The sequence below is a fragment of the Polypterus senegalus genome, chromosome 13 (genome assembly GCF_016835505.1).
Source record: "Polypterus senegalus isolate Bchr_013 chromosome 13, ASM1683550v1, whole genome shotgun sequence".
NCBI classification, from domain to species: Eukaryota; Metazoa; Chordata; class Cladistia; order Polypteriformes; family Polypteridae; genus Polypterus; species Polypterus senegalus.
In genome coordinates this window covers 49369451-49384472 of record NC_053166.1, presented here as the reverse complement: position 1 = coordinate 49384472, position 15022 = coordinate 49369451, and the positions used below count along the sequence as shown (strand labels likewise).

The following is a 15022-nucleotide window of genomic DNA, read 5'->3' as shown; positions in this document are numbered from 1 at the left end:
AGAACATTATGATAAATGCAAAGGTTGGGTTTATATATATATATATATATATATATATATATATATATATATATATATATATATATATAGTAAAGTTATTTTGTCCTGCACCTGAAGCGAGACGGCTAACGAACGACAAACCCACCTGCACGCAACCTTTATAATCGCCCTTTAACTTTAAAACTTAATTGTCGCGAACGCGATGCGCGCTCGAGCTGCAGAGGCACGGCGTTTTCCCCGCAGAAAAAAAAGCTGTTCAGTTTAAACGCCCGCTCCTTCGATTAGTATACTATTGCACTTGTAAGATACGGCCTTAACGCTGCAAACGTTTCGCATGTCTGACAATAATTTAGTCGGCTTTGCTTATTGCTATTTCAAATTCAAATCTCCTTTTGACCGGATCATCAAGACATCTGCAGTTAGAGGATATCTGGATTGAGAAACAGGTTTTAAAAGAAAGGGAGAGGGATAGGGGGAGACTGAGTGAGAGACAGAGACAGCGAGAGAGGGGGAGAGAGAGAGAGAGAAAGAGAGAGAGGCAATGAGATGTCGATATTTTCTGAAATATATGAAAAAGGTTTATTACATTTTTTCCTCACAGTATTATATTTCCGACCGATCATTTCATAATAGTGTTAAAGGATACACGTGCTACTGAATATATTTTGTAAAGGCGGTACATCTCCTTTATTGTATATTTTTATTTGTACAACATTACGCTCGAGCATAAGAGAAAACAAACGATAGCTGTTTGGGGGAAATGTAAGCGGATTTGATTCAGCAGCAGTCGAAAAAGAGATTAAGCCGACAGCAGTGCAAGTTAAATTGCGCTGCCTCTAAAAAATGGGCGGATTGGTCTTTAGATGAGAGATTGGTACCACCTTCCATTCTAAAATAAAATCTCCCTGGCATGAAGTCACAGCCTATTTCACATCCGGTTTACCCAGGGACATAATACTATTGTCTAGGTAAAGAAACGCTTTATTTAGTCAAATTCCTTGTATTTGGAGTAGATTTTACGGTTAGATTACCAATTTGCAAAGAGACCAAGGGAGAGCTGCGCTCCCCACACCGAGGAATACTAAACCGGACCCGAGCAATACTCAGCGTCTCCAGCCTCTGCAACACGAGCCTCCAGATCAAATTCATCTCAACACTAATCCACCAGGATATTTCATTCGCATCCTTTCTCCGCTCTGAATATTTTGCCGAAAAAGAAAACCGCAGAAGGGAAAATTTTACAGGTACCTTTAAAAGTTTTGGAGGGTTGTGGCACAGTTTGTTGTGTGTGTGAGTGTGCGAGATGTACGTTACTATGGGCGAATGCTTGGATTTCACTGTGCTTTTATCTCCTTGTTATGTGGACCGTGGTCCCATGTAGACGTGCTCCATCAAAAATGGATCATACGCGAATTACTTGTCAAAACGCTGCTGAAACACAAGTTAGCAGCAGAACGGACGTCGGCAAAGTGTGCTTTTATCCCCGTAAATGTGATTTGATGAGCTATTGAATGGCTAGCGGCACTCTAGTACCTCGGACAGCGCTTGTGTTGCTGGCTTCTTTAATCGAGGGCTTCGCTGTAAAGGTTGTTACTGTTTTTAAGATGCAGTGGCTCGAGAACGTCTGAGGGGCGCTTAATTAGGATGACAACTTTGTTTTTTTATTTATTTTAAAGGGACTCATTTATGTACCTGTTTATTTAGAACCCCAACTAAACTGTATGCTTTAGCGGAGATGTCTGGAATGTACTGCATTCCCGAACAGGTCTGCGAAGCCCATGTGTTGCAAAAATAATTTAAGTACTGAATATGCTTAGACAAATAAACATATGCAAATTTAACGAAAAAACAGCAACAATGCGGCGGCGTACGTAGTGCGTTTGCTCATAATCAGATTTACGATGATTGCGTTGTGGCGGAGCTTTATGTTTTGATTTGATATATTCTTATTAAGCCCTCGTATTGTACATAATCCCCACCCCCACTCATCATGTTTTTAAGTTCACAAATGAAAAAAAAAATGTTTTAACATGTTTGATTGTGAGAAAAACGACGCGATGCCGTGATTTATACTAATCAGTCTTGTCATCTTCTTTCAAGCGGTTGTAAGTTTACAAGTAATACTTAAATGAGGTGATGGTGACTGGATTTGGATGCAGACATTAGCCCTCATGATACAGCTGTTACGCTTTTATACCTGCAAGAAGAGGCATCTCGAGGGCACGTATGAACTGGATGTCCGGATAGCGTTACAACCCGATGACACGCATGATTATGTTTCCTACACAGTGTGCTTAAACGTACTGATGTACACTGTATATTTTCTCTCCATATATAATCATCATAACTGCCTGCATGCTTTATCGCCAAAAAAAATATCCTTTTAGTCGAAGAGTGTATTATGAGAATTTTTTTTCATCTCGTTAGTTCATTTATATACATTTGGTTTCAGTTAGATCAAAAGAAGATATTTATTTGTTTGTTGTTGCATTTCTGTCTTAATGTTTGTTGCTCTAAGTGGTTTTCTAAGATTATATCCTACAAAAATGTTAGACGGCGTGGTCTTTACGTGCAATTGCATTGATTGTCAAGTGTGTCCTTCGGAGTACAACTAATGTTCGACAGTCAGGTGTCATCTTGAAAGCTACAGTACTTTTTACCCATCGGCAGATGAGGAAGGTACATGTTACGTGTTGCTGTTGTAAAACCATACTTTGAGGAGCATTGAGGAGCAGGTAATGACGGGTGGGCGTGTGGGTGATGGGGGCTTGAGTCTTCAAATGCTGCAGTTTGCTTCCATTTCCAAACCTGAAACACTGCTGGTCGTTCACTTAATTTGCTAACGAATAAAACCTTTAAAAAGTTACTTTTAAGAAGCAAGTTTTACTTATTTGTTTCATTCTAAAACTCTGTTTTTCTGTGGTTTAGTTTCATGGTATCAGACCCAGCAATGACGAGAGCTGCATTTATCATCAGCTGCACGTGGGCAAGCCTTCTGATAGTCAATGTCCTCTGTGGAAAAAGGTAAATACCATTTACTACATGTTGACCCAATATTCACATGCTTTCACTATACGAATCTCTAAATGTATGCCAAAGTATATTCACAAAGACAAAAATACAGATTCGCAAAATAAGCAAACAGGTGTGGGCACGATTGTGGTATATATGGTTGGTTCTCTTTTACTGGTTAGATAACTTATCAGTCTGTCAACACTGACATTTTATAGACACAGTTTGTGTTACGTTTCCTTAACACTGTTGTAACAATCTGTGGAATTAAAAAAAAAAATTGATTATTTAAGAAATCATTAACATTCTTATTATGATTCTTTAATGTTAAAAAGTGACATTGTAATTGTCAAAACGCGTGGTTACTTAACAATTTAGCAAATTCTCTAATTTCATCTGTGCTTACTTCTGCTATAACTTTACCTTGCAAAAGTGAAATGAATTGTCCTTAATGGATGACTTATTAAAAATAATAATAATAAAAACAAACACTAAGGAAGAAATTTGTAAACTTTAAACAAGGTTAGTTTTGCTTATTTCAGCAAATTTGCTTAACATTATTAGAATATTTTTGAGATTGCAGCCATATTAATAAATACAATATTTTCGTGAGAAATTCCTGGTTTACTTGTAGCAATATGTTCAGATTTTTTTTCACTGATATTTAAAAAAAAAAAAAAACATGTATAAAAACCTAACATTATCAAACCCGCTTCATCATGTCATACATAAAAAAAATGTAAATTGCACATCTATGAAGATTTATGATATGATGTCTTCTGAGGTATGATACACATATGTGACGGTTCATGTAAAGTCTGATATCGCACTGGCTCTTTGTTATGAGTAGTGACATCCTGTACATGCAGTTAATGACTTGAACCTCTCTCTGCCGTAGATCGTGCTACTTTGTATAAATGACATAACGCATCAGTTCTGCTCACAGCAGTCTGCATGGGGGAAAGTCACACAGTGTTACTGTTGTTGTGTCCTGTAGATGGAGTTGCTGTACAGCGTTTTATAGAGAAAGATTTTTAGTTAATAAACATGTTCACATGTCCATTCCTTTTAAAATAATATGTAATAACCTGTGAATGACAATTTTGATAACATCAAAGAACTTATATTTTATGTTCAAGAAGTTAATTTAAACATTTTATGTGGATTTTATTACTTACTGTAAAACGCTGAGCTTCAACAAAGATGTGCTCTTGATGAATAGCCTATGTATACATGTTATCGTGATCTCTAAAACTGTGTGTTTATTTGTTGACATTTGTTAAAAGGGTAGCTCAAATATTATTTACACACCTCTGTTTCTTTGTTTTGATATATATATATATATATATATATATGTGTGTGTGTGTGGGAGAGAGAGAGTGTGTGTGTATTAGTTAAGAAAGATAAAATATAAAATTATTGCAATTGTTTAATTGAAGCAAATGTCATGTGGGTTTTTAAAAAGTTTAAGTGTTGTATTAGCAGTACTTATGCCAGATTAACAATAATTAAATACATAGAAATGCCAAATACACAAAGGAGAAAACAAATTAAAAAAAAAAAGTTGTCACCACACATTTATCAATCCCAAATATTACTCAGAAAAGCCTTTTCTAAATTTTTTAACTGATTTTCAAAATGAATTTTAAGAAAAATATTTGCAAATATTTCTAAATTAATACATCCGTTAATCAGTGGCAGTTGTGTATGTGGTTTTTGTTTTTTTAAATTACATTGAAAATGTACCCAGATTAGAAAGTGATAACTAATGATTTGTGTTTAATAGCTCAGACTGATATTTCCATTTTTACAATTTGATACACTTTTGCTTTTAATTTACTTCAGTTCTTATGTTAACTTTGTTGTAAGTACTATGAGAATTTGCACAGTTTTTTAGTAATTTTATTTTTTATCTTTAAGAAAACAATTTCAAGCAATTTATATTAATAGCTACATAAACTTGTCTGCAATACAAATTTTAATATTTACTGCATATCAAGATTAATTGATTTAGCCAAGATAGCGCATTGAGCCTGTGGTTGCATTTGTATTTAACTTTTTTTTTACTTTCAGGATATCTGTTATTTTTCAATTTGGAACAACTGCATTTAGTTTTGGCTTGAAACAAAAATATCAAATTTTGAGTAAATGTGCTTAGGGCATGCTGAGGGGGAACTTTTCTTTTGGCAATATGTAAAAGGTTTAAAGCTGTTTAAATTAAATATCTAATAGAGGTAAAAAGTACAGAAAAGAAGATGCAGGTTGCTGCAATATTAATTTTAAATATTGAATTATGGTAAAACTGAATTAACATTTAGATATTATTTTATGATATATGCACATGTAGTTAGGGTGAAAATAGCCACTTAGTAACATACATAAATGCAATAAATGAGACAATTCTTGTAAAATGTAGTATTATTGTAAAATATAGTATGTGTAATAGAAACAGAAAATGAAAACAGAATGGAGAAAAATAATTTCTTCAAATTATGTTTATTATTTTCAAAGAGAAAGGCTTGCATATAAAAAGTGACTCTGAAAATAAAAGAAAAGTAAAACAAAGTTTAAACCAATCATACACCAGGGCAATTTCTATCTATCTATCTATCTATCTATCTATCTATCTATCTATCTATCTATCTATTTTGAAAGTCAAGATTACAAATGCAGCATATACTATAACTGTGTCATTGTCATTTATTGTACTTTTTAAGTACTTTTGAATCCTATCTATTATATAGTGACTTTCTATCTATCTATCTATCTATCTATCTATCTATCTATCTATCTATCTATCATATAGTGCCTTTCATATCTATGTATCATTCTAAAATAAAAACACAAACTGTGATAGAATGATACATAGATATGAAAGGCACGAAACAATGCTTTCCATTTTAGATATACTGTAGTAATCATTTAGTTTTAACAAATGGGTTAAATTATAATGTTTTAGAACTAGTAATTTAAAAAAAAACAATTTGCCATAAGGATCCTGAATTTCCCTTTTCTTTGGTCTTTTATGCTATGTTTTTATAAATATACTCCTTTAATTTCTAACAAATTCTATCAAGTTTATACAAGCTTTCACATTATTTAGTGACAAACCAGTTCTTTTTTGCCTGCCCACAGTGGACAGAAATCAAATGTGGAGGAAATGGTAGACAACACTACAGTATTCACAAAGATTCTGGACAGCTTGTTGGATGGCTATGACAATCGACTTAGACCTGGGCTGGGAGGTAATTTTGTTTAATATTTTGCCTTTTTGATTGTCTTTGAGTGATCACAGATTTACAGCTATCTTTGGTATTTTTATATTTGACTTGAACAATGCTGCCTAGGTTATGTAAGTTTAGTTCTTAATGAACGACCACATTAATCTCCCAGATTAGCAAGTGTTTAATCAGAATTAGATGCACTGGGCTAGTTTTTTGTGTCTAGCAACGGTTAGGACCAGTTACTGCTTCCCATAAATTTAAGGTTATTTCAAGAAAGAAGATAAAGCTTTATTTTAGAAAAATGTTTCAGAACAACGATTATTGTTGAGTTTTACCCTGTTGGAAGTCCACCAACATGGAAGCAGACTGTATTTACTTTATACAATTTTATTAAAAATAAGATGAAAACCAAAATGAGAACATTATATTCAGTAGCCTAAGCGTCACTTCGGGAGAAGCAGCAACACTATTGGAGACAAAGTGAATGTTAACAGATATGTATCAGCTGTACATATTGATTAGCACTTGGCTCAGCTTATGCATGGTAATTGGATACAGCTGGTTAACAACGTGCATGTGTTTTTATTGAAATGAAAGCCGCTGAGATATCCAAGTTGTGAATGTAAAGGGGAAAGGACTTCAACACAAACAGTCACTATTCCAAGAACTATTTAAGTAATCTGAACTGCTTTAATATTGACATGGGAGATGTTTAGAAGAAGCAAATGTCTCTTTAATGGAGCAGGATTTTTTAATCATCAGATTCCTGGGTTTCAGTGCACATAATTTTAAGAAGAATTAAAATGATCATAGGGGATCTCTACAAATCTTACAGCTGACTCACACATTGAAAATGAATATGTCTGCTTAGAAGCTATTGAGAGAAATATGGTCAAACTGAAAGAATGGCTACTCTTTCTTAATGATTCTTTTCACTGCTTCCATTAAAAAAGAGTGCTAGCGGAATACATTAAACTTGGTTATAATATTAAGCTTGCTTGCAAGACCTTTAGCTATACAAAATCTTTTTTAACTGTTATCATCCCCGTACCACAATGTTCAGGCTTACAAACTGTAAATCACTTTGAACAGCCATTTGAGGATATTGCTGAAAATGATGACTGATTGATGGATGTAAAGAAAACATTGACTGTGTGCCTGGCTGGTTAAAATGGCCAGCTAGAAACTGAGTTTGCCTAATGAGGAATACCGATTAAGGCTCATCATCTTAATTTGCTCCTTCAACAGAGCGTGTAACAGAAGTGAAGACCGATATCTTTGTTACGAGTTTTGGTCCCGTTTCAGATCACGACATGGTAAGTCCATTTTGGCATTGCTATTGCCCATAAGAACCAAGCAACTCATACATTAAGTAAAAAACATTTAACTCGGGACTTAACAGCTACCTGCAAATGAGAAAAGAGCTCCTCTTAAATGAAATTTGACTATAAAGTAATCTCATAGTTTAAAGAAAGTTGATAGTTCTGGGCAGTAAAGCATAGTTAGCAGGCCTGATACAATCTGAGTACTTTGTACACACTTTATTTTAAATTGTAAAAAGAATTGTTTTTATGTCTTTTTAAGTGCTTAATTCTAACCTCCTATTTATGACAAAGATATCACATAATAGGGCTAAACATCAACATTACCTGTACAAGTATTTATTCTAAAATGTAATTAGATACTTTTATTTTTGATATCATACTTTTCCAGTTCTTATTGTTTGCCCATATCTACTAACACTTGCATGCAATACCTTATTTTTTTTAAAATGATAATTCCTGTGAAAAGCCTTTGGTGACAGACTGCATTGTGAAAAGGAGCTATATAATGGTTGGTTATTAAACATATATCCCCATTGATTGTTTAAGGGTTCTTAATTATCGAGTTTTGGTGACTATGTATTCTACTTTTGTGCTTGGAATCACTGTTATAATAAATAATTACAATTAAAAAATAGACATCATATAAGGTGGGAGGCAAAGCATTACAGTTGTTAATCCTTCTGCCCCATTTTGGTTTCAAATCCCAAGTCTGGTTGGTGTTTACTTGGAGTTAAATCTCCATTCTTGTGTGTTATAGACATGTACATAAGGTTAACTGGAAACTCAAAATCAGCCCAGTGTGGGTGTGTGCCTTGCCAAAGACTGGCATCCTGTGCCGTGTTGAAGCCTGCCTTGTGCCCGATGCTAGCAAGCTGCCTTGTGGGTTTGAGAATGTTATATTAAAACATAGAATGACGTGTTAGTGAGCAAAGAAAGCAAAAATAAATTTAAATTTATACCATGATGTGTTTCACGTAGCTTCAATTACTAATTTACAATGAATATAAAATATAAAGCTTCCTTTGTTGTTTCTTTTTAACAGCCTGCTTTGGTGTTCTAATTGAAGTTTAGTTTTGTGTCTTTGATTGTCCCAAAATATCTGCATCCAATTGTGTTATATAGGTTAATGGTGTTTGTTTTTGGATGAATGAATAGCAATATTTCTAGAAATATGCATTTTAAGACCTTAATGTATAATACACAATCATCTAACTTATTTCAGTAACAGTATACATCATTGTGGGCCTCATAGAAGCAGATTCTATTTCTGTAACAAAAAGCATGAATGATTTGACCCATTGATATATCTCCAGCTATAGTCTCTACTTAACCTTACCATGTGTTTAAACTGTGGGAAGAAAAGTAGACAATCACGGTGAAAGAAAGCATGGCAGTGGTCAAACAGGAGTTCATAGGCCGTGAGATGACAGCAGAAGGACTGTATGATCCTAACAACAATAAGAGCTGTTCATTTTGGTAACACATGCTTTTTCCCAATTACAAGGTAAAGAGTAATTAGAAAGAATGTAAATAATAAACAACACTCTGGCAGACTTGATCTACATGTAAGAAAAAGTGGTCCTTCAGTCTTAGAAGTTGCCGGTAAACTAGAGCTTTATTCATTTCTCTCAAATGGCTAATACATAAAAGTTAGAATTAGGCGATGGGATAAATAAGCAAAGAGGGACATCCTTTGGGCCAGTTCAGTTTCAAAAGAACATAATATTTCAGCCTCTAGAGCTGCAATTCATCATTTTCTTTTGATGTTTCTATTCATTATGGCGCTCAACTTTATAGCCTTAGCAAAAATTAAATTAATACAGAAAGACAGCAATAGCACTGGCAACACAGTTTGCAGTTTTCTACTTACGAGTGAATTTAACAAATCAAAACTGTTCTGCATTATATATTTGGTCAGAATGAGTCATACCGTCAAATCTTCAGCTGTTCAGCTGCCTGGCATGAGCATGTCATCGTTGCACTGAAGCATTGTTCTCTTGACATGAGGAATTTGAAAGCTCTTCTACCCGGGGGAATAATGTGCCTGTATCCAACAGTCTAAAAGAATACAAGTCCATTTCTTGAACCTTTACAGTAGACATAAGCACAGGGAAAGCTAGATTTTAACTACATCAGCTGGTTGTGTTTAAAAGTTTGTGCATTTTATACACTTTTCCACAGTAGGTTACACAGAAGTAATGCAGAGATACTGTAATCAGGCATAAAGGAAAATGTTCTTGACATTAGGGACATACATATTTTTTGGTCCAAAATAATTTAAAATTGAAACTGAAGCTTCAGGTGCTATTTTCAAATACAGTGCTAGATATTTGCAAGTTTCATAAATTATATCTGTAAAGAAATACATGTATCTTTTGTGCCAGATTTGCTTTATTATGTATTCTTTGTGCAGCCTTGTTCAAGAATTGCTGAAATCCATTACTTCCCTACCTAATTTTAAACACTTCTTAAATATCTCATTTTTATTTTCCTTTACTTAGGCTGAAGAGATTCAACTTCTTCAGTCTTCCTCCTCAGAGCTCACGCCTTATAATCATGGTAGCTGTTGTCCATAATTTTTCTAGTGCTGTTTTGTGCATCCTGTAATATAGAGACGAAAACTGCGTGTGGCCTTTCAGTTATGACCATATTTCTTAAACATAATCTCTGTTGGCTTGTACTCCACATATAGTGGGGCTCAAATGGAATGAGCAAAGGGTAAACAAATGAAACCCTCACAGCCAGAAGCCCATTTGAGCCAATGGCGATTCCTTTGACTTGGCTGGCTAAGATAGTTGCTTCCTGCCCCAAAGGTCAGTGGCGACACACAATTAAAAGGAGCCCCACATGAGTGAATTGAACCTGTTTACACACACAGCATAAATGCTATAACGCTTGGTATCCTATGAACTTTCCTTACACTGTCTAGTTGTGAATGAGTTCACTAGGACACCATTCTCATAAATTGTGTCTTCTACACCTCCTACTATATATATGATATTTCAACTTCTTTTCTTTGAAACATTGCATTTATATCTATTAAATTTAATTCTCCCCATGTGTTTCAAAACCTTAATTGTGTTAGTCCATAAATAATGCTTTTTTTAGAATTCACAGAATTCATTACCATAATTTATCTAATTTAGTGTCATCCACAAATAGTTTATTATATTTTCATTAAATTCATAAAATGAATTAAAAAACGCTGAATCCCACCAACTTCTCTGGAGACCCCATATTTGACATCACCTAATAGAGTAACATTTCTTCTCACCATAACCAGATGTTTTTGGAACTTTGACCAATTTGACTCCCTACCACTCATGGTGTGATTAATCCATAGTTTTATGATTAGTAGCATGCTTACCTCTTTCCTGTAGCATAGGGTGTAAAATGGTAATAATTACTTCAAATGAACTGGTCTGGCCATTGGATTTCTATGAATTAAAGAATAGAAGTAACTATGAAGTCATTTTCACTAATGTACCTCATCCTGTTCTGGATAGGAGTATTAGCTGATGATAATCAGTTAAACGTTTTGTTTGATTTGCAGAGTAAATTGGTAACAAAATAGGTTAAAGGTTGAGCTGTGCTTACATTGTGTTTTTATGGATTCTCCTTAGCAGAGAAGAATCACAAATAAATGTTATTGTTTAGTTATCATTTCTGGAAGAACTTCAAAAAGGACAATTTAGGATCAAGAGTGAATCTAGTCTACTTCAAGCTTGCTTACGTTTTATGTTACAGTTGTGTGATGATATGAGAACTGTATGTTGGGCGGAAATGATTATATTTCTCTTACAGGAAGTGGTAGAGCAAGTAGTTTTATTAAACACATTAAACTACTTAACTATTTTAGTGATAAGATTAAAACAATACCTCAGTTTCACGGCCTATACATTGCACTCGATTAGTTGGCTGCACTGTAGGTGTTGAATCAATATTTTCAATTTTGTTCAAGGAAATAACATGTACTGAACAAGATAGGTTTGTACCTATAGGGAATGGTTTATTCCCACCAGCTCTGTTTCCAGTGAGATGCCCCAGGCATATTCTTATGAGTTGTACAGAAAAGGATTAGAGGGTTTGGCACATTTATGGAATAAATGCCATGTGTTTGAAGGTTTGAATGGCATGGTGGCTTAGCGTTAAACAATGATGCTTGAATCCTGGCCCAATCACTATCTGTGTGGTGTTAGAAAGTTCCTCCTGCGTCTATGTGGGGTGGTTTAATGGATGACTTGAAACTGGACCCAACTAAACTTGATGCATGAAGTTGCTTTGTGATATTCTTATTAGGGTTTGTTCCTGCCTTGTGCCTGATTATGCTCCATTGGCAACGATTGGATTGGTGAGGTTTGGAAATATATGAAAGGATGTACTAGTACTCATTTTAAGTGTTTATAAATGTAAAATGTTTATTTAATTTTTTTTGCTAATGAATGAATTGACTGAAGACAGAAAACAAACATTGGTAAATTGCTTGTTGAATCTAAGCATGACTGTTTTCCTATTTTCTGTTAAGAAGAGTGCAGTCATTATACAGGTGCCTAGGAGGCAATCTTAATTGCTACTTTGCAAGTTTCAAAGTAAAATTTTCTTCTCTGCTTATATTTATATGTTATATTTATGTTTTTGCATCTGTTTAATATTTTAGGAATATACAATAGATGTTTTCTTTCGACAAAGCTGGAAAGATGAACGATTGAAATTCACAGGGCCTATGACTGTTCTTCGCCTAAATAATCTAATGGCCAGTAAAATATGGACACCAGACACATTTTTCCACAATGGTAAAAAGTCAGTGGCTCACAATATGACCATGCCAAATAAGCTATTGCGAATTACTGAAGATGGTACACTTCTTTATACAATGAGGTAAGCAAAATTGAAAACTTATGGCTGTTTACTGTTTTGTTTTATGTAGTTTATGTCTGTAATGTTTGAGACCTTGATAATCTTTTTTCTTCTTTTAGCAATTGTAACTGTTGTTGGTATCTGTGAAACGTTGTTTGAGAAATAATACATTAATTGTAAGTGTATCTGTGAATGATATCATTCCTATTGCTGTTGACTCACCGATTTGGGTATGTCCTGGGGAAAATTCTTAGCTGGAATACTTTATTTTTTGATGTTCACTTGAATGTTTACATTTACATTTTTCAATGACATCAGACATTTTTATCCAAAGTGATGTACAAAAGAGGTCAGCATAATCAAGTAAACATCAGTCTGGGGTACTGTTTAGGAACAAGTGTTACAGGAAAAGACTAAAAAGTTGATCACTCCATGTGAGGAGCCCCAAACCAAACAAGACTGGTTATACTTTTCTTTGCTACTAAGAACCTATCAAAGCCATTCTCAGATAGGAAGTTTTTGACAGATTAAGAGAGTCTTCAAGTGCTTCATAAACACACTAACAGACACAACAGTTCAGGTGGAAGAGGGCAACTTGTTCTATCAGCTAGGGACTATGTACATATTAAAGAGTCCGGATTGAAATTTAATGCCACAAAGAGTGGTATAACGAAATGCCATTCATTAGCAATCCTGAGTGGGCAAGAAGGAGCTTAGGACCTCATTAGTGCCTCCATATGCAGTATTTAGAGTCTGATCCATTGACAGCTCTGTAGGCAAGCATCAAGGATTATTACTTAATGTTTGCTACTAGCAGGAGCCAGTGGTTTTTGAGGTGGTTCAGTTTCCTCTCACATTTTAGAGATGTTCATGTCACACTACTTGGCAATGCTAAATTTGACTGGTGTGAGTTTTGAGTGATGATAAATTGGTGGCATATCCACGGTTGTGTCCTGCTTTGCTATCACAATAAACTTTGACATATCAGAAACCATTCAAAAAATTCAGTACATGCATGCCTGTAAACATAAATCAAAATACTTTATGTTCTTGATGTTAAAAATTACACTATTTCCTTTTAATTATCTGTACCATTCACAGAATTAAAACTGAATTTGTTTTCATACAATAGTTAACATATCATATTAGTTTTGTTGAGTATAAACACATTCAAATTTACTGATGTGTACTGAGTCGTGCTTTACATTAAAATGCCGACCTTAAGAAATGTGGCACATTTTCTGAAATTTTCTGAAATTCAGAACAGTACACATTGCCCTTTCTTTCATGGAAGAGGTCTTGAACTCAAGTCACAGCACATTAACTCTGCTTCTCTGTAGCAGTGACCAATGTGTACTGGCATTGAAAATGATGACAATTTACTAATGAAGCAAACTTGATGATGTCAGCTTTAAGAGTAATACTACTACTCTCCCAAATCAATACCTAAGGTAAAATTTATATATATATATATATATATAAAAAATAATATATGTATATACATATATACATACACATACACACATATACGGTAAAATATGTGTTTGCTGGGGCTGAGGGAGAAAAGGAAAGGAAGATGTTTCAGACAAAAAAAGTGAAATGCAACAAGAACATATTTGGAAATGAAGAGCAACTCAAGAAATTACTGTGATCAACAGGATAAAGCTAGTGTACTTACATTTGCCTCATCTTTAGCCCTTCAACCCTTCTACACAATGCTTATGTGTTCCTTTTGGGCAGTTAGGAGGCAGAGATTAATAAAATCAGCCTCGTCATGTGGACTTTTATGTGTTTACTTTGGATAAATTAAGCAGTGAAAGTTAAGCAAAATGCAAAGCAGTCATTGATGTATGCATTGTTTTTAACCTCAATGGCTAAAAATAGTATATTATCCTCTTTGTGCTTATTATATTGATTGTGTTACAATATAGTGTTGAGATTTTCTTTTTTACTATGAATAAAAAAATGAAAAATCCATAATACAAAATAGACAGAGAGAGAGTTAAAAAAAAAAAAACATCTTTCAGGCTGTGTTGCTTTTATGTTTTGATTATTGACTTGCTAGAAAATATCAATGTGGTTTACTGGCTAAGGTCCCAGAGCTTAAACCACAAGTTTAATGTCTCTAACACAATTCCTAAAACATAAAACATAATTTCTGTCTCTAACACTCTCTAACATAATGTGCTCTTGACAAACCACATAACTTGCCTGTGCTACCATTAAAAATATACTTAAACAATTAAAATTTACACTGAACTTTTGTGTCACCTTGGATAAAGATGTCAGCCAAATATTTAACAATTTAATCCCAGGTTTTCCGTCTACACTTTTTGTTGTTGCATTAAACCAGCGGTAGACAACATCAGTCCTGGAGGGCTACAGTGGCTGGAGTTTTCGTTCCAACCCAGTTGTTTAATTAGAAAACAATCCTTGCCAATTTCTGACTTTATTTAATTTTATGGCATGTTAGTCTGCAATGTAATGTTCTAGTATTGTAGATTATTTTCCATTCCAAGGAACTCATCCAAATGATTTGAAGCCTAAAACTGATCATTTTCAGTCTGTCACATTCTTCTCTTAAGTGTTTTATTAAAGCAAATA

General features: G+C 34.2%; 1 protein-coding gene across 1 annotated transcript in view; it reads left to right on the top strand.

Moving 5' to 3' along the window:
* Nucleotides 1-280: 280 nt before the first annotated feature.
* Nucleotides 281-15022, top strand: part of gabra1 (gamma-aminobutyric acid type A receptor subunit alpha1) — a 54127-nt gene continuing 39385 nt past the window's right edge. The window contains exons 1-5 of the mRNA XM_039775249.1: nt 281-1244; nt 2929-3024; nt 6148-6257; nt 7485-7552; nt 12219-12439. Coding sequence (XP_039631183.1) covers nt 2933-3024; nt 6148-6257; nt 7485-7552; nt 12219-12439 — 491 coding nt within the window. The 5' untranslated portion in view covers nt 281-1244; nt 2929-2932. The remainder of the gene's footprint in view (nt 1245-2928; nt 3025-6147; nt 6258-7484; nt 7553-12218; nt 12440-15022) is intronic.